At 40.8% G+C, this 19,475-nt stretch overlaps 1 protein-coding gene across 3 annotated transcripts in view; it reads right to left on the bottom strand.

The window, feature by feature from the left end:
- Positions 1 to 19,475, bottom strand: part of cfap299 (cilia and flagella associated protein 299) — a 97,457-nt gene that overhangs the window by 18,347 nt on the left and 59,635 nt on the right. Inside the window, exons 4-6 of one of the 3 annotated variants that reach the window (XM_030417805.1) lie at positions 18,646 to 18,788; positions 6,102 to 6,231; positions 1,361 to 3,841 (exon numbers count right to left, since the gene is read on the bottom strand). In XM_030417805.1, coding sequence (XP_030273665.1) covers positions 3,749 to 3,841; positions 6,102 to 6,231; positions 18,646 to 18,788 — 366 coding nt within the window. In that variant the 3' untranslated portion in view covers positions 1,361 to 3,748. Of the gene's footprint in view, positions 1 to 1,360; positions 3,842 to 6,101; positions 6,232 to 14,677; positions 14,893 to 18,645; positions 18,789 to 19,475 lie in introns of those variants that run through there. The other 2 variants (XM_030417806.1, XM_030417807.1) reach the window with 2 other exon arrangements.

The raw sequence follows: 19,475 nt of genomic DNA, 5'->3' as shown, positions 1-19,475 counted from the left end.
TTGGACATCTGATGGCAATAATATTAGCATGCCATGTCTTTCATAGCAGTCAACACACTGAACGGGGTTAACCGTTTCAAATGGGAGGAGAGAATCGATACAAGCCTCTACCACAGGGGCAGCAGAGGGGAGTCAGCAGGGACCTGACAGGTTCAAGTCAAAATAATCGATCAATAGATTAATCAATCAATGCAGCTTATCCGATCTGTATCCCTTATGACAAAAGCAGAAGACAAAAGATAGAAAGCAGAAAGAATCAATTAAAAGAAAAAAACAGGAAAGGTTTGACTTCATAAACAGATTATGTGAGTTACATCTCTTACACTGTACAAACTGAGCTTTACTCTGGTGGAAAATGCTTCACAATTGTTCAAATCTTAATAACATCAATTAGACCATTTGAATTGTGGCCTGTTTTATCCAAACATATGGTCCAACTTATGAAATACAAAATTAATGCAGTCAATTCTGAAGTACTTTTAAAGAAAACAAAACAGTCACGTGCCCATGACCATAAGAGGATGCCAAGTTGATTTGCCCACCTCAGACTGCTTAAGTCTCAAATAAACTTCCTAACGTACTGTATTTTTTGGGAATGTATGGGGAATTTTTCCAGTCCAATACAGATTACTGATAATTACATGCTTCTCGTGGCCAATACTGATAAGATGACCCATAATGTCACATTTTTTCACTTTAAAAATAAACAAGTTCCTAACCCATAGTTCGTGATCGCGTGAGGGTAAGAAAAGCTCAGATGTTGTGAGCAAAGATGGATGATTTAATATTCCAAAGCTTTAATAAGATTTGTTTCCATTCTCTAAGAACCCTTGTGGAACATATATTGCAGCTTGCAGTTGGACTGTCTTCCTTTGAAACTGTATAAAACATCCACACCAGCAACATGTCTGGCATGCTGGTCTAACTGCATGGCTCTACCCAGGTGTAGCAGTTTGACGTCCTGAGCACAACAGGCTGCACTTGTTTTTCTCCTTTGCTCATCTCCTTGTAAAAACAGCATTTGTTTAGGCAATGAAAAACAATTTGGCGTCATTTTGTCAGCTTTTTTTATCGATTGTTATTTCACCAATACCGACCGATTTATTAGTCATATATATGACTAATAAATTGGTCGGTATTAAAACAGCATTGTTAAAAGAGAGGAGGGATTAAATGCAGGTGAAAGTGAGCATGGGCCAAATAGTGCCTCTACTATCTGAGGCCCAGTTTAGTCTGAATCCACCTCTTTACCTCATGTTGTGTATATTAGGGGCAAGTCAGGCCTCAAACTAATAAAACCACGCTTCAGTTAAAACCCCAACAGCTTAAAAGCCCAATAAAAGAAATGAAGAGGGATATAACCATTTAAATGAAACTTTATTGTGAAATCGTTACTATTTACAGACACATGATCGGTGCGGGCGACTTCCAGCCACTTGTTTGTTTGAGGTTTGGTCTTCCACAGAGGTAAGGCACATAAAAAGTAGCCTGTGCATGTCATGAGCGACGCTGCTTGTTTGTCAATCGGCCGGCATTTTAATTTGCCCCTTTTTTTTCCGGAGCACATCTGCTGTTTTGATTGGTAGGTGTTTGGAATGACTGATGCCACTTTCAGGGAGGGAGAGAGGAGAAGGGAGTGGGGCCGTTCCATCAACCTTACCGGACCACATGAATGGGCTGTGGCCTGTAAATCTAAACAGCTGTAGATGAGGGTGAAATGTGTATTTGCCAGCCGGCCAGCCTGAGTTCTTAGTTCCAATGCTTAAAAAAATAAAACAAAGCAGCGCTGATAGCGAAATATTCAGCCCGGGGTCGAAGAGGAAATGGCATTCCTAACACAATTCAAAAATCCTTGTCAGTCCAGTTTCACAGAAAAGACAAACCACTTCTTGTATAGACATTTTAACACAAACACCTCAAAATAGACATTATAAAGAAAACATTAAACACAGAATAACAACAAAAACACATTTTAAAAGAAAAAGACAAAAGAAAAATTAAAAAGACGCCTCCCCCTCCAGTCAGTCACATTGTTTTTTACAACCTTTTTAGACTTTTACAAAGTTCGTTTTGTCATCACCCCAAAAACAGGCCCAAGCACTCACATCTTCCTAAAACAAAAAACAACCAGAAACCCACTAAGACTAAGAAAACCCAAAACCAGACCCCCATTCCCCAAACCCTACTTTTACAGAACCAGAACCCACATCCCCATGTCACCACACATATTGCGCCAATGAGGCCAGCAGGGTCCAATTCAGCCCAAACAGACAAACAGATGCAGCCGGTGGAAAGCTGCTTTGGTATCAGGGCGGCTTGAGGGACATTAGAGGTTTTGTGTTAAAATGAACTCATTTGTTTAAAACCTTGTAACTTTCAGGAATAAATTTGGGCTTGAAGGACGCAGAGGAAAAGTAGTACGAGGGCAAGCTAACTGTGGCTGCAGTGATGTTATTTTAAAATATCGGTTCAACATGTCGAGAAATATGCTTTTTTGCTTTCTTGATAGGGGTTAAAAGAAAGAAAACGTTACCACTCACATGTCTGTGCATTACATTTACAGCAAGGACACTGCTAGCTTAGCTTAGCATAGCGAGATCTCTTTCTCATCTCAACTCTTAAAAAGTAGACAAGCGTATTTCCTCCCCCAAATATCAAACTCTTCTTTTCTTTTCTGCTTGGTTCCAACTTCCAACAAGGTTTGTTAGCCAATAGTATGAAAAATGGTTGATTCCAATAGCATTTTCAGGAGCAGTTAAAAGAATAGGGGGGAAAGTATGTTGACATGTTCATCATGCTTTTCTTGTGACCAAATGGAAAAAAGTGTGTTTCCCCTAAACTATGTGTCTGCGGAGTCTACAGACAACAAATATTTGAATAAATAACAAATACCATGTAATTTGCGAGCTTATAGACATAGAAAATGTTACTTGTGGGGTGACTGATTCCTTCCATGTGTTTAAATAACAAATGCAAAAAAAAAATTTAAATCCTAAAATTAAAAGGGAGCTAGTCGCATAAAGTCTTCCGTACCTCCTAAATAATTCCCAAAGCAGGTTGTTTGTAGAGTTTTTTCCCATTAAAAATGCCATAGTGAATGACTAATATGTAAATGATAGAGCACTTTGATGTCCTGTAAAGTGTGCCTTGCATCTGGGAACATGCGGAATGCTTTAAGCCCATTACCCATTCTTCCAGTCCAATTGGAGCTACCGCAGCCTGGGGGAGGACATAAAAGAAACCCCCATCATCTTTCAAAGCTCTTACGCCTTTAATTTGTTTAGACAAACAGCCCAAAACATGCCAGGCCAAACGATGGGACGAGCCTGGGGTCCCCGAGCAGGTTCCTGCCCATAATGAAAAATGCTACTCAGGATGCCAAACAAACTGACGCAAAACTGGGTTCTTTCGCTTCACTAAATGGAGTACAGAAGAATATAGATGTGAGGCCAAAACAAACAAACAAACAAAAAAAACAATATGGCGAAACCTGAGGTAACACATAGAATCACAAGTTATTTGTAAGAAACCAAGTTGTCACACCAGTCCAGCCGCTCCTTCCTCTGGGACTCCTCAGTTTAAAGACATTTTTTCACTGCAGCACCTCCACCCAGATGGCATGCATGATATGAGGGGAACAGTTTATAAATGACGGTGCAACCAAAGCAACTCAGTCAAATTAGAGGCCTCCACTGCTCCAATATGTGCCATATGTATGAATGTGTCGGCAGTAGCAGCCCTCCGAAGCTTAGACTGTCCTGATGTTGTGATCGTAGATGACAACATGGATGTAGAGGTCCGACTGTAGGAGAGTCCTGTTGGAGTCCTCACCGGGACCAGACTGGAACCCAGCACAGATTCAGAGCAGTTATTGGAGCTGTATGCACAGTGTTCTCTACATTTTAATATAGTGCGTTCAGACTAATCAAACTAAAACAACTATATTGCTTGATCACTGGTTTTCAAGATGTTCGCCATATTAGCAAATACTCTTCTTAAAGTTCATGTTAGTAAGCAGTATTACTGAAACTTTGGGCTGCCCAACTCATCAAATAAGGGTCACCTTCCCACCGAAAAGTGTCAGTATTTGAAGAGTTGGGAATGAGACTCGAGGAGCCCCAGGAGCTTTAAAGCTGAAACATGTTTCTTTCGAATGCACATTTGTGAACTTCCATAAAGGTTGTCCAGAGATGATTGCGGTGGTTTGTTTCATGCTTTTCCGTACCAATCAGCTTGCTTGAGGCACAGGTCCATATAAAGCATCGATATGAACAATGGCCCTTCAGGAAGGACAAGTAATTTGCCATTTAGTGCTGGACAGGTTTGTTTATCTCAGCTTGTTTACTGAAAACAACTGCCTATGGTTTTCTACAGGAGATTAGTAAGAGCTACTCAACCAGACAGTGTGTTTTTAATTGAACAACCAACTGCGACGTAAAAGAAGCTCAAAGATGCAGAGAGACTGCAAGTTTGTGTCGATTCACAGTTCCCATTACAAGAAATCATTGGATTCAACGGTAAAAATATCTCTTAATGCCGACTTCACATGTGAAAGCTGCCACAAATTAAGTATGTGAGCAATCAAACAAAACCGCAGATATTCAGAACACATCTTGTCCAATATCTGGTATAAGTGAGGCCAAAAGCAGCATCGTTGGACAGTGACAGTAATGGTTCATTTTTCAAGACGTTTCTGTTACTTTGAATGTCAGATCTGACATGGCCCCACCACTAAGATGTGAAGTCATGACCAGCTGGGAGCATTTATTTAGGGCTAAGTGTGTCAAAAGCTTGTAGTGGGAGTGGATCCATAGCCAGCCATTACACTCAATTTACACTTTTACCTCAAACACACTTGTGGGTGTCCTCATAAGTGAAGCAGTCCTCCTTCGTAAGTTCAAAAGACCTTAAATAAAAATAGACCTATAAAAAGTGACTTCATAGGCACATTAAGGAAAAATGGGAAACGACGGGCCAACGAAAAGATAAGCATCTATTTTTACAGAAACCAAAATGTGTCATTAACACCCACGTCATCCAAGTAACTTAGATTGAAGCCTTTGTCATAGTTGAAATATGACAACCCTTTAACCCCTGACCCACTTCTTGGCAAGGACAGAAAAAGTGGTCATGGTAGAATAGAGGCAGAAAAACAAACAAATCACCCAAAATGAGTTGATGTGAGCCTTGATTTTGGAAGGATCTACTGAGGATCTGCGGCCACTTGAGCAGCTAGTGAGCTCATGGTGGGTTATGAGCCGGATGGTTCTGTGCTCCTCTGTGCCGAGCCAATCTGGGCTGTGCTGAGCTGAGCTGGTCCTGGGCACACGGGTGGTTTGCTGTGTCTGGCTTCCTATGCCTTCTCTTGTGTTTTTAATAGACAGCCTGGTCGGGGCGGTGCTCGACCGCAGCTAGAACACTGTGCTGCCATTTTGGCACTTGGCCTCAAAAACGCAGTCCCCACAGCTCTGTCTGCAATTTCAAAATAGTTCAGCCCCACCAACTGCTTCCCTACCCCCCAGCGAAGAGGAAACTAGAGGGGGAAAAAAAACCCAGTCTGTCAGTCGTTTTTCTTCCAGGGCCCCTGTCGAACTGTAAGTGCGGAGGAAGCACCTGTCTCGACCCCTTGATCCTCAATTCTTTGTGCAGGTGGAAAGAAAATATCTTTCCCTCCCACTGATTTCTCTCTCGCTCAGTCTCTCCAACTGCTTCTGTTATAGCGTAGGTTCCCTCTGAAAATTACTGTGCCTGATATCTGTTGTTAATTAAGACGTGCTAAAAATGAGGCGATTAGCAAAGTTGGCAGAGGTGAACTTTAAAAAGTTGAAACGTTTTTTTTACATTTGATGGTTAAAACAGGACACAGTGGGAGATAACAACGGCAGGGCACGTTAAACAAACAGGATGCTGCAGGTACATGGAAAGTTATCTCCTCAGTGTAGCACAAATGATTTGAAGAGTTTTTCTGCCCTATGGGCTTTTTGCTTCCCTGGGATATTTTTACTGCCACGGAACAGGTGAACTAATCTCATTAGCAGGACCATTTTTCTCCCCGGGGCTTGAAAACAAAGCAGGACAACAACAACAACAAAACAACCTACCAAGGGATCCACGTTCAGGATCTTTTTGTCCCTTGTGTTCTTGAAGAGAAGGCCATTGGGGTCGTCATAAATCACCTCAAAGTTGGGGCTCGAGTTAGATGTGGACACCTGTGTCTTCCAGTTGTAGTAGCTGTAAGAAAAAAAAGGTTACAGTACTTGTTAAATGACTGAGGTGAAGCCATTTCTGAAGCGTTCACACAGCAAGCAGTTGCATTGGCTGTGCTGCCAGACCATTTGGTTTGTTTTTGCTGTTTTGGGCCCACACAGACATATTGCTAAAGAGAAACAGATTTGAAACCCATGTATTTCAACGAAAGGATGCAGACCATTCAGGCAGGGTGGGGGAGCACTGTCACAATGTCTTTTTTCATTTTAAAGTAAAAATAGTTAAAATAGGTCAACTTTAAATGAGATGCTATGTGAATCGGTAAGCTGCTCTGTATCGCTGCCTACGCTGCATTCTTTCTGTTCTCTTGCCCTCTGTGGAGACGAACCGTCAGAGTGGCTTTGGTTTCCTGGTCTAAGCAAGACCTCTTATATATGATGTATGGATGTAGGATGAATGACACGGATAAAAACCTTACTTGCAGATATTTGTGGCAGAAATGCAAGCCAGAATACATGTGAGTTCCTGTAACGTTAACACAGAAGGAAAAGATAAGACATGGTTGCGTTTCCAGTCGGAGGTCAAAGTGGTTGACCTTTGCAAGAAAAGCAGTTTGCTCGAATTTCAAATGGGACTTGATGGTTGACACTTGGTCCGCAATGTGTTCAAGGTCCAAATGTTTGCACGTAGAGCAACAGTGGATACAGATGTTGTGAATGTAATTTATCTGCTTAACATATAAAACATCAAATATGTATGTAGCATGACTTTGTAAGATCCCCAGGAAGAAGACTGACGCTCAGTGGTCATGGCGTGCGCTACCTGACCATTTGGCATGCATTCTGCTTAATTTTCTCTTTACAGGCTCACACAGCAGGAGACTTTAAAACAACATATGAGCACCATACTGGGGTCATGACTTAGCATGTTTCACGGAAGAAAGAAAACTTCATGGATTACAGAGCATTACTAAGCCATTGTTATCATATCAATATTCAACAGCAAGTTATAAAAGAACTTTGCTTTGCATGAAAAGAAAAGAAAGCAACCTGTGGAGCAGAGTATCTTTTGTGAGAGAGGCAGAAGGTAAAAGTCTGTTTCCAATTTGATTGCGAGGGTGCCGTGTTGGAGTTCGCCAAGCCAGGCATTAAAGTAAAGCTGTGGCTAATAAGCAACTGAAACCAAAGAAAGGGTTGAATTCCAAAATAAATGGCCGATTAATTTACAGCATCCGATTGGACCACAGCTCTGCTGTCAGGTTCCGTGTTATTTTTGATACAGCAAAGCAATAGTGTGCAACTTTTTGACAGAGTCAAAGGGACAAAAATATTGGTCCTTCAGGTTGAATATATACGTTTTGTTCTGAGGATGTGATTTATTAACATGTGAACTTTTTGAAGATCAGCCAATGAGCTGAAAGAGATCCAAAGATCAAAATCAGTTAGGTAGTTTTCATCCTGTCAAAAGGTTGACCAGCTTGAGCAGTTTGCTGGAGGCAACGTGTTTGTTGAAGAAAGCATCCGGAGCAGCTTGACATTTTCTAGCCACAAAATTGGCAGATCTTCCCTTTCCTTGTTGATGTGAAATCCGAGGCGGGTTGGGAGTTGAAAACATCTCATTAAGGTAGTGTTGAATACTGCATTGTTCCTGTGTTAAGTTTGGATTCAGCGCCACTTTTCAGCTGAGAGGAGCCAAGCATGGAAATGAGAAAACCAAAGACACAAGTCTCAAAATTGGTTGAGTGAGCGCACCAATCTTTAAGTATGAAACACCTTTTTCTTTGTATTTTCCAAACAGTTATTGCCATTTATTATCAAGTTATTTTTCTGTGAAGCACTGCAATACCTAACGCTGAAACATTTTATACAAAAACCACAAATGTCATACTGCTGTGGTCCAGGTTTAAAGTCATACAAACACAGAAAATCACGATTGATCAGCAACTGCAAAAAACAATGGATAAGCAAAATCTGGAGGGACATGGGGCCATATTTCAACCTAAAACAACATAATTGAGAATCAGGATGCTTCTATTTGACAACGGCTAAAGCTACCATTCTACCACTTTCTAGATTACTGTTTAATGTTGTTACAATACCACAGGAAAGCCATAAATTAACTCTAAAATCTTGGAAACATTTATTTAAGCCTTGAACTAAAGCGCAATAGATGTAGTCAAACGGTAATGTTAGCTATAAATGGTTGAATGCAAATGTTAGCAAATGGGGTCGACTAATATGTTGTTTTAACTTGAAATATGGCCCAATGTCCTTCCGGAGTTTCATTATCTTTTGTCTTTTCATTTGTGGATCACTTGTAGTAGTACTGGTAAAGAACAATTTGTCAGAACTTATACTGTATGTTAATACGACTTGCAACCTGGAACACAGCAGCATAACATTATCCTAGCATTTGAGCTTGCCACCCTGAGCGTCAGAGGAAAATGGCTGCTGTGGGAATATGGTCTATTAGTGCTCATAAGGCTTTTGTCCACAGGGGGTGCCAGAATCAACAAAAAATGAAAAATTAGCTTTAAGAAAAGTTCTTAGAAAATAAAGGCGTAACAATATATTTTTTTCAAAAGCCTCAACAACACAATTGCGATAGCAGACTTGAAAGCTGTTATACCAAGTGATAAATAATAAATAACCCTCGCTTCTCATACAGTTGTGCTCTCCAGGCAGTTGTGATCATTTCAACTGGTTCTCATCATTAGTTGTCCACATCAATTGTAACACAACTCCACATGTCACACTCCAAGGCGCTGAAGATTGCTAACGCGGGCCCTCGACTATTCCCCAGCAACCGTTTGTGGTCCAAGAACAAAGTTGGACCTCAGGGAGGAGGTTCAGAGTAAATCTGGGAAGAAGTCCGTTATGTTGGGGGAGTTGAGTGGGCTGAAGCTGCAGCAGCAAGTTGTAAATATGGGACCGTAACATAATGGAGAGGTGCCAGCATGCTGCAGGTTATATTTCACTGCAGCGATGCTTTACTGGAGCCAATACATGAAGAACAGCTGGTATGAAGTATTAATGACCCACACTATGTAAAATACATCTCAAAATATTTACATTTATATTGTAAGAGCTCTGCAATCTTTGAAATAGTTTGGCTGGCGTCAAGATGTTTCCTGCAGGATCTGTTTCGGAGGTAATCTCTAGTGGCACATAAAACCTGTTTGCAGATACCCATTTGCATTCAAGCAATAACAGTATTTTCTGACTGCAACATATCACGGACGCTTGCTACAAATTACAAGCAAATACATAATACAAGCAACATAAAAACTAACCCATGTGGCCGGTCCAAAACCCACAGACCCCCACGATGCAATTTTGGGAAATGTAAATATATATTTTTGCAGAATAGTCTGTTTTTCAATAGCTATGAAAAGGGCCAGGTATTCCAGCCAATAACAGGAAGAACCACTTTACTGTCAGTCGCTCCTGGAAATATGGTTTTCCTGGATTGGACATTTGTCATATTCCCAAATACTGAGAATGAGACAAAAGCATCAATCTTTCACCAAGACTCAACATCTTGGCACAGAAAACCAGGTATCTGAGAGAATCTGTAGACCACGCCTGAAAGCGTTATACATTAACTGATAAATTGCCTATAAAGACTTGAGACCTAACTTGGACTTGCCATCATCAAGCACTTGAGACACTTCTAACTTGCTCTGACAGACTCGTCTTGATTGATTTTGACTTGAGACTTGACCTGGACTGTTTCTTTATGGGCTTTTACTTGATGCTTGACTTGGCCATGTCTCACACTTCTTTGACTTAAGACTTTCTCTGAGAGACTTGATGCAGCCCTGTCGTAACTGACTTTAACTTGTTCCAATGGACTTTTCTTGACTGACTTCAACTTCAGTCTCAACTTGGACTACACATCTCCAGTAACTTGACACTTCACTTAAATTGTCATGATTGACTTTGACTTGACATTTGGGTTTGTTTTTCACACACAAGTCCGTTTAACAGCTTTCAAATCAATCTAAAAGACAAAACTGGCAAATGAGTATCTTCAGACCATATGAAAAATACACACTAATATAATACGCACTTCATCACAGTAACTGATGATAGTGTGGCAGAGAAACACATGCACTATGTTGGAAGATTTTATGCGTATTGTCTATTTTTAGTTGGCTCTACTATATTTCGGAACAATGAAACAATGAATTTGGGAACATGTGACTTTGTAGGTACCATCTGATGTCTCAGATATCTATCAAATATCTCCTTCTAGATTTCAAAGTAATCTTTCTTTGCAGGAAACACGTGAACTGGACGCCTCTGAACAGTCCAAACTGTGTGGGGAAATACAGTGAAGCATAAAATTATAAGGTTACGATAGGACGAGAGGTCTGGCATTTTTTTCCATGTTGCCAACAGAGCTGCGTAAAGCAGGTTCAGAATAGCCTGCTGCAATGCCCCAATTTTGAAATACAAATTGAGGTTTTTGCCCTAAAACTCCAGGGAAAATTACATTGTCTGAGACTTGCTTTGAGACATGTGTATACTTCTTCTCTTTGTAAATTAGATCTGACAGTGTTTCAGTGACTATTTATACCGAAATGCCATGTGACAATTAACATTTTTTTGGTCGACCACTTTTATTCCATGGTGAACCGCTTACTTTTGCTAGAGAAATGGGACAGATGTGAGATATTTTAACACTGAACATGAAAAGGACTGACGAAAGTGTGAAAAAAATATTTTTGAAGCAATGCTGAGAATTTTGTTCATATGTTACTTGAATGTGTTTATTGGACCCACCTCCCTCACTGTCCCCTATGAACTGTCACCAGGGCAACTAACTGCATGGTCGGTGTACATTTGGTCACAAAGAAAGCTCCGGCAGCTGGATGGCACCACACCCAGACACATGGACCAGTAAAAGTGTGAGAACCTGGATTTGGTGGAAACAATGACGGTGCTCCCAGCACCGGTTCCTGGTTCCCTATGCATTTACCATGGCTGTTTGACACGTGCACTGTGTCCTTTCACTTTCCATAGTTACCGTGCTTAGCTCCATTGTTATCTCCAGGCGGTCATTTTCCAGGGTAATGTCAACAGTCTCATTACAGGGCTCAGAGGAGCTGGACTCTCTGCGCTGGATGATATATATCATAAAAGAGCAAATACCTAGCATGTGTATTCGTTCAACTGTTTTTTCTGTAGCAGCTGAAGAATACAAGTCCAGAAACTGTCTCTGAAGTTAATGTTTCCAGTGTAAATCACAAAAGGCCTCTTAAGTGTTGAGAGGCAGAGTGTAATGGGTTGAATTTACTGTTAAGCCTTCTGGGGGTGTCATGGGTCTGATCCAATGACAAATCACAGATGGGCCATGACCAGTTGACAACCCCATTAACAAAACCATATTTACAACCACCCGCTTAATCACGCCTTCTCATTATTATTAATTTCATGACGGAATTTTCTTCATGTTCATTTTAAATATTAATATAGAAATTCTTCATATTTGCATTTAGGGAAGTATGAATTGTGAAATCTTGAGTCCATTTTTATGTTGTTGAGAGGAGACATCAGAGATAAAAGAAAAAAAAACTGAATATCAGATCAAATTACATCATACAAAGACTAGTGTGTACACTATAATAGGTCAGATGGAAACAACACATTTTCCTCAGTTACACTTAACAATTTGAGTTGTTTCACTAATTTAATTAAAACTACCAAACGTTCTGGGGTTATTTTTAAGTCACTGTAAACTACCTATTACCTACTACCTTTGGATTTTAGACTGTTGGTGGAGATGTCACCTGGGAGTCAAGCAACTTGTTATGCACATTTTTCTCGCTATTGTCAGCCTTTCAAGAAGACACTCACTTTACTTTATCAATATTGATAGTTAATCTTGAATATTATTTCACATTAAGGCCCATGTGAGGGCATACGTTCAGTGTGATACCATTTTGCATATGTTAAGATGTTTCCCTTGCCATCAGGTTTTTGAGCAGATCGACATGCACACAGACGTAGACCAGAGCCATTACATAATGCGGTGACACAACTGGGTGTTATCCCATGTTCCATTTGACTGGAGCTCTAGAGGCTTATGGCACCCTGACTGAGGAAGGCCAGGGGTCAATCTCTGTTTGTACAGAGGGGCTAAAAGGCGACAGTGAATATCTTCACTCATATTCCAAAAACGCTCACTAACGACAACTGATCAGTCTGGTATGAAACCAAAAATCAATTTTTTGATCACCGATAAGAGTTTGGGCCATTTTACATGGACAGACCAGCCCATCGAACTTGGCAGAAGGTCTCTGATGATCATACCGCTGGTGGAACACTGAGTTAATCTGTCAAACACAATCCAAACACCATCAGCACTGAGAACAAACAGTCCGATTGGATTTAACCCTGAGGGACCAGCCAGTGAAGTGTTGGTGCACCATGTGTGAAGATCACAACACATGACATAAGATGTTCCAGCTTACCAGCAAATATTCATCAGGCCGGCAAATTGTACTGCGGCAGAATCCCCCCCATTAAAGCTCGAACACAATGCTTAAGGCTGGGCCCCCAAATCACCTTCAGAGCTGGAACATTTCTCTTTTGTATTAAAAGTTAATAAAATAGGACAGCAGTGCAAATATTTTTACAGCAGAAAATGAAGCCAGACACACAGGTGCATTGCAGAGGCAGAGCGCGGAGGCAATATGGTTTTGGCTTTGGAGGAGGCATGCGCTGTGTTTCAAGAGAGCGGATCCTTCAAGTTCAATCATTCAGTCTCTTGCCAAGTGCATGCAGGGAAGAGCGAGTGTGCCGGAAAGTTTGATCTGATCCAGCTTTAAAAAAAAGTTGTTTAAATAAGAAAGATTCATCGAGTAAAGAAAAGGCATGGCACTGCTTACTTGAGATGAAAACCAATGTATCATGCAGTTAAGAAGATACTGGAAACGCGTCTACTTGGTGAATGGTACCTTGACACAAAACACACTGTAACAATTTCAAGAGGAAGAGAATCAATTAGGTCCATGTATGTCAGATGTTGCCCAGCCTCTTAAAAGTCTTCACTAAACACAGGGAGTGAAGAGGGAGAGAGATAGAGAGGGGAAGGAGGGGAACAGCCAGAGTGCATAAACAGATGGTCACTTTGCTGGGGAACATTAAATAGACATCAGAGATGCTGTAGGCACATCTGGAGTGGCAGGAAGCTGGGTGCACAGAGCTGCAGATCTGTGGGATAATTAGATGAGGGTCAGGACTTTAGTGTGTGTATATTTATGTGTGTGTGTGTGTGTGTGTTGGAAGCTCTCAGCAAAAAGTAATGGAGATTTAACCTTTAAATCTGTGATATTGTATATGTTGAACAGTTTTTTTTTATCCTGAATGTGCAGTATCAGTGTCATATTTTGATTAAAGTTATTTAAAAGGCTTCACCCACTTTGCCCCGAAGTTACAGCAACTAAAACAGACCAGTTTCACATGTGTCTCTGAAAGTTATTGTCTCTCAGAGGCAGTTATATAGTCTCATAAAGCCACAGTCATCCATATGTTTGTGATTTTTGCAAATTCTTATCAGTTACCATCACTTAATTTCAGTGTTAACAAACGTTTCACAGTAAAAGTGCAGTTTTATTAACATTTTTACCAATATTGCTTCTATTGTAATGCGGTTTTGTCTTATTAACCGCTTCTTAGATGTTAACTCTCTGCAGATGCAACAAGGAATATGCTGTGCTTGATTTACTTTAACCAGGTTTCCAAGGAGGTCAGAGGCTTACAACATATGCCTTTACAAATGATGTTTATATGACCCACCCACCCAGTGTGCCTGCTAAAATAAATCAAGCCCAGTGTTCGACTCATTTTTGCTCCTTGCTGCACCTATAGAGCCAACGCAAACGCAAAGATCCTAGAGGTGACTGAGAATGTCCTGTAAAAAACTGAAAAATACTTCAAAATATGTGATTGAGATTTGAAGGTGAACTCTGTAGTTTTGGGTTAGAAATCTTCATTCAAAGAGACGGCACACAGACTCTCTTCGTTTTCCTAACTGAATAAACTGAATAAATAAACTGACCTTAATGGACAACACAATTTCATACTGTTTTACTTTGGCGGACCCTGCCACCTTTTAAGCTTCAAACAGTGTTCTGGAACTTATTTTTCTCTGAGAACAGTTTGTTTATTCAGTAACAGAAAAAATAAATATTCCGGAGTTTGTATTATTAACTCATAAGTATTGTTGATATTAAAGTGCCCCTTTAACCTGATGATAAAATGTGTACGTTTTCTCCTGGAAGAAATGATCGAACTGAGATCTATAAATGAAATAAGTGAAAATTAACTGTCCCAAGAAAACAACCTACAGTTCATGTTTTGAAATCAATACAAACTGCATTTTGATATGGTCCATAATGACACATATTTCAGGTTGGAATTGAGAAATGAGGCAGGAAATAATGGAGGGAAGACTTCAAAAGTTGTTTGTAGAGAGTTATTACACCTCCAACCATTTTTTATTTTTCTTTGTCTTTTAAATTCTCATACTTTGCTCCAAGGACGTACTCTGCCACTGCTTTTTTTCCCCCTCAAGACACTGCAGACTGTGTACGTGAACCTAGCCACCCTGCCTTGCTGGAGGTGGGAGGTGGAGGCCAGAGCTGGCGCTGGTGTCGCTGCTCTGTGTTCTTTGTGGCTGTGGAGGAGGAGGAGGGACAGGATTCAGAGTCTTGCGGTGGGAGGTTTAGTGCACTGAGTGGGCAGCAGCTCCAGCATCTGCTCCCTCTTAGAGGCAACCACACTGGGTGTTATTGTTCCCGACAGAGATGAAAAAAAGGGGGGGTGGGTGGGAGGGTGTGGGTTAGGGGTGGAGGATGACATAGGAGGTGGGGAGGGGAAGGGGAGAGGTAGCAAAGCTTAGAATGCAAGGTTAGAAAAGTTGGAGAAGAGTAAATCTGATCAAGTGGAGTTATAGTGCGTGAAAAAAGAGAAGGAGAGGGGGAGAGGGAAGTCAGATGTCAGATGGAGGGAGGGCAGGGAGACCTGTGTAGGGGGAAAGCCTCATAAAAGCATCATTAGGGAGCAGGCAATACCTCCAGGCATGCTCGCTCGATGACTCACACCTACAGCTTGTTAGGGCTTCCACTTGCCAGAGAGGAGGCCGAGTTCAAGGCCACGAGAGGGGTTGTGTGTCAGAACACATGGTGAGAAATGGATAAATAAAACAACAAAGCTTCGTATGTCTGACACTTCGGTTTCAAAGAAAGGGAAAACCACTTCCAAAAATAAAACACAGACTGTCACTCTTGTTGTCCCCTGAATGCTGTCACAGCAAACCCTCTTCTGCAAACTGAATGTACCACATTTTTAATATCAACATGGATATTTCGGCCTTGAAACTTCTTAGAACGGTTGATAAATAACAGAATATCTACATTAACTGACATTAATAATGGCACAAATGAGTGTGAATATGCGCTGAAAATGTTTTGCATGACCCAAACATTTGCGCTCACCCCAAGACTTTATGACTGGGTGGTGGTTATGTTTGTTGCTAACAAGCTGGAGCTACATTGGTGGTGAATAAACAAGGGCTGCAAAAACACGCCAGCAATCACTTTTGCGACAATATAGTAAGCTAAAAAAACATTAAGTGCTCTCATGAACATTCATTCTTGACCATGGAAACACTAGTTTCAACGAAAAAAACTATTATTTTTGCATTTCTGGAGCTTTTAATTGCATCTCATATTTTTCATCAGAGGATGCAGCTGTGGAACCTGACATATCTGATGATTTGTTACATAGCACCAACTGGGAAGCCATCCTTAGAAACTGTTTCTTATAAAGGGCAGGCAACTTTAAAATATCCTTTCATGGTGATTGGAAAATCACCACCACCATCTCTGGCAAATCACCATGTATTATGGGCTAACTTCAACCAATAAGATCAGCACACTACGTGACGTAGTGGTTAATCAAATGCTAACCGAAGCCAGTCGAGAGAAGAATGAAAACATCTTATCTTCGAGAAAAGCCATTCTTTGCTCTTCTTTCAAGTGAATAAACTCTCCAGTTCTGTTATAACTGATGCTATAGCAGCAGCTTTACTAATTTATTGAGGAGCCGCAATTGTTCTCAAATGCCTCTTTGCCGGATGTCAAATCTAAACTACAAATACAAACTACATAGCTTGAAGCCTATCAAGTTTGATTCACGAGATTCACGCGATCTTACAAATCCAGCTGTTTCGCAAAGTAAGCAGCTATCATGGAGAATGACAAACTCCATCCGCTGATAGAGCCAGCATGTGACCGGCCCAGAAAAAAGCTACTAGTTGCACCTTCTTGTTAAATCTGCAGGAAAATTCAGTTTTATTTATTTTACATCCGTACTCTTTTCTAGTTTGGGCTGGGCTGTCTGTACCTACATCCAGTTTAAACATGCTACCTAAACCACTGCTTTTTTGAGAGAAAGTGCTTCAAGTGAGCTACTGTACTTTGACCTTACTGCACTTATTTTAGTCGCACTGACAAGCAGTTTTTTACATTGCCATGAACAATGATAATGGTCATTTCAGGTACACTGTATATCACTTCACTTCCAAATACTTAAACGGTATGGTCAAACTGGGGATCTGTTTACAACATCCATGATCGTAATGTTCACCCCAGTGGCCTCTGTCATAAAATGTGACTCGTGATTTGGCTCTGATTTAAGCTGCAGAGTAAAAGCTCAAGGCGCCAGGGATGATGGTTTAAACTGAGAAAATCACATCCGGATCATGGATAAAACAACATTTACCTTCAGAAACTGTCCACATCAGGACATTAGGGACCATGTTCAGTGAGGTTATCGAGGGGGCATGTAATTTGGCTGAACTCTGAAAATAATCGTGTCATAGACACTCTCCTTCACCCCTTGAGTAGTTGTGGTTGTCCTCAGGAGATTTCTCGCACGTATCTGAAATGTTAGTAATATGTTACTATGCACGAGCATGTGGAATGTGGGAATGGTTCTGGCTCCAGTAATTTGCTGACAGCTCGCTATGTACACAGCTCTCCTGACAGACACCGAATTATAAAGATGTCACCTGCACCACGAGGGATACAGACTAGACTTTAGCTTACAACTGTAAGGTCAGCAGTTCACTTGTGGTTTGGCCTGGAACTGTGCGATTGGCACTGATGAATGTAGTTGTTCAACATACAGTACATGATGTATCATGGATAAATATGCCATTTAAAGCAACAGAAGAATTAGTTTTCAAATTCAAAGCACCCATGTGTTAAATTTTCTACAGATTTTTGTAGATGCTTGTAGTTTTCAAAGTCTACCTGAACTACCTGATGAATATAGCTGAGCATTTTGCAACTAAAAGGCTTTTCAGACAAACCACGCAACACCTGTGTTTGAAATCACACAGAAAAACACCTCATTAGTGCTAAAACTGACAATTATTTCTGCCGCAGAGGAGATGTTTTGCGCCCTTTTGTTTGTTGGTTGATTGGTTTGTGAGCAGGATTAAACAAAAACTACTGAATAGATTTCAGCGAAACTTGGATGGAGGATGGGTCTAGCCCGTTAGGGACCTCATTAAATTTTGGGTTGACATAAAGGGACAGATCACGGTATTTTTCTCCAACATTGCAATTCTAACTTTTCACTGCCAGCAGAGGAACTGTGGACTGGACAGGTTGTGGCTAGCTAGTTAGCATGCTAACTTCAGTAGGTATCTCTACAACACAATACAAAGACCTCATGAAGTAGAAATAGCTCCTGATAATTTTATGTTCATTTTAAAATGTTTTCGAAGATTTAAAAATCTTACATATTGCACCTTGCACATAAAACATAAACAATTTTCAAAAGCATCCCACTTCAGATTAGCAAGAAGAACACAGACAAAAACACAAATACAGAAATTTGAAATCACAAGAAAAGCACATGCTAGTGTGTTCATATAGAAGCACATAAAGTCAGTCACGTAAATACATTTCCAGGGCCTCCAAAAGTAAATCAATCAATTTGTTTATCTTTATCTTATAATTGTATCTTCAGTTGTCACTGTAACCTCGAGGCCTCCCATGGCCATAAAATCTATTAAATTTATCTGTGATGACAAATGTGCAGAACATGAAAAGATCACAATCTCATGGTTTAAGCCTACTTGTTCAGACAGGTTCAACACTTTGGCAGCTCTTCCCAGCTTTCCTTTAGAATTATGCATTTATTCCACATCTATGCTGAGGCCACAAGGGCTGGTGCTGTACATACTAACTATTTTGGCCCTTTGCACGGCTCCTTCTGAGCCTATTGCTCTCTCACGTCAACCTGAGTCTTTAATTCTGGATAATAAGATTTCCTTACCCTTCAAACCTTGTCAAATCCCACTCGAGTAAAGGCCTCCCCGACCAACGTGGACATGCTACAATGGAAGGAGACTTACCATAAATCCGAGCGTCCTGGCATGAGCCTCTTCTTTCCGCTGAAGTATGGTTCAAAATCTTGGGTCTTGAGTCTGTGGGCGTAGTCTATATAGCCAGACACTTCCTGTCCAACAGTATTATGATCCCTTATGAAAATGACCGACTGTAACAAAAAAAAGAGAGAAAAAGAAGGAAACCCTCTGTGTAAATAATCATGGCCATCAAGCCTCTCCTGAGTAAAAGCCAGAAAGGCCAATGTAACTTGTTAAAAGTGGACAGATAGAGGGGATCTGTTTCAAATCCTCCCACTTTGAAATACAGAGGCTCGTGTTATACTTTGAATCAGGTCCAAATCACAAACGACCCCAGCTAATGCTGCGATGGCCTCAGCTCACCGAGATGGGCCGTCTACAGAATATCCTGCTCAGATAAGTGCGTGGGACTCAAGCTGAATCCTTCGACTTACAGTAACTAGAGTCTCAATTCACTCCTACAGTCCAGGCAAGAATTTAGCTTGAAATGACATGAAGTGTGCAATCCTGAGCTTAAACTTCACACTGTAAGTTGTGTGAAAAGGGTGGAAGTCAGGTAAAGACAGAGGCCCCAACAGGGTCCTTAAAACAGTGATAAAAGCAATAACCTTCCACATTTAAAGGATTTAGAGTGGAGTGATGGATGTATCACAATTTAAGGCATCCTTTCATAGTTTCAGCCTCAATGTAATCGGAACGTAGGAATCCAAATTGCCACACAGCCAGCGTGAGCAGCGCGGCGTGAAGCTGCAGAGGTGCGTCACCAGGAGGTTTGGAGCTATTTTTTCCTGTCAGGCATGATGTTATCAGGAAAAATA

The sequence above is a fragment of the Sparus aurata genome, chromosome 5, assembly GCF_900880675.1.
Source record: "Sparus aurata chromosome 5, fSpaAur1.1, whole genome shotgun sequence".
Classification (NCBI taxonomy): Eukaryota; Metazoa; Chordata; class Actinopteri; order Spariformes; family Sparidae; genus Sparus; species Sparus aurata.
Note: the sequence above shows the minus strand (reverse complement) of the source record. Positions and strands in the feature narration are given on the sequence as shown.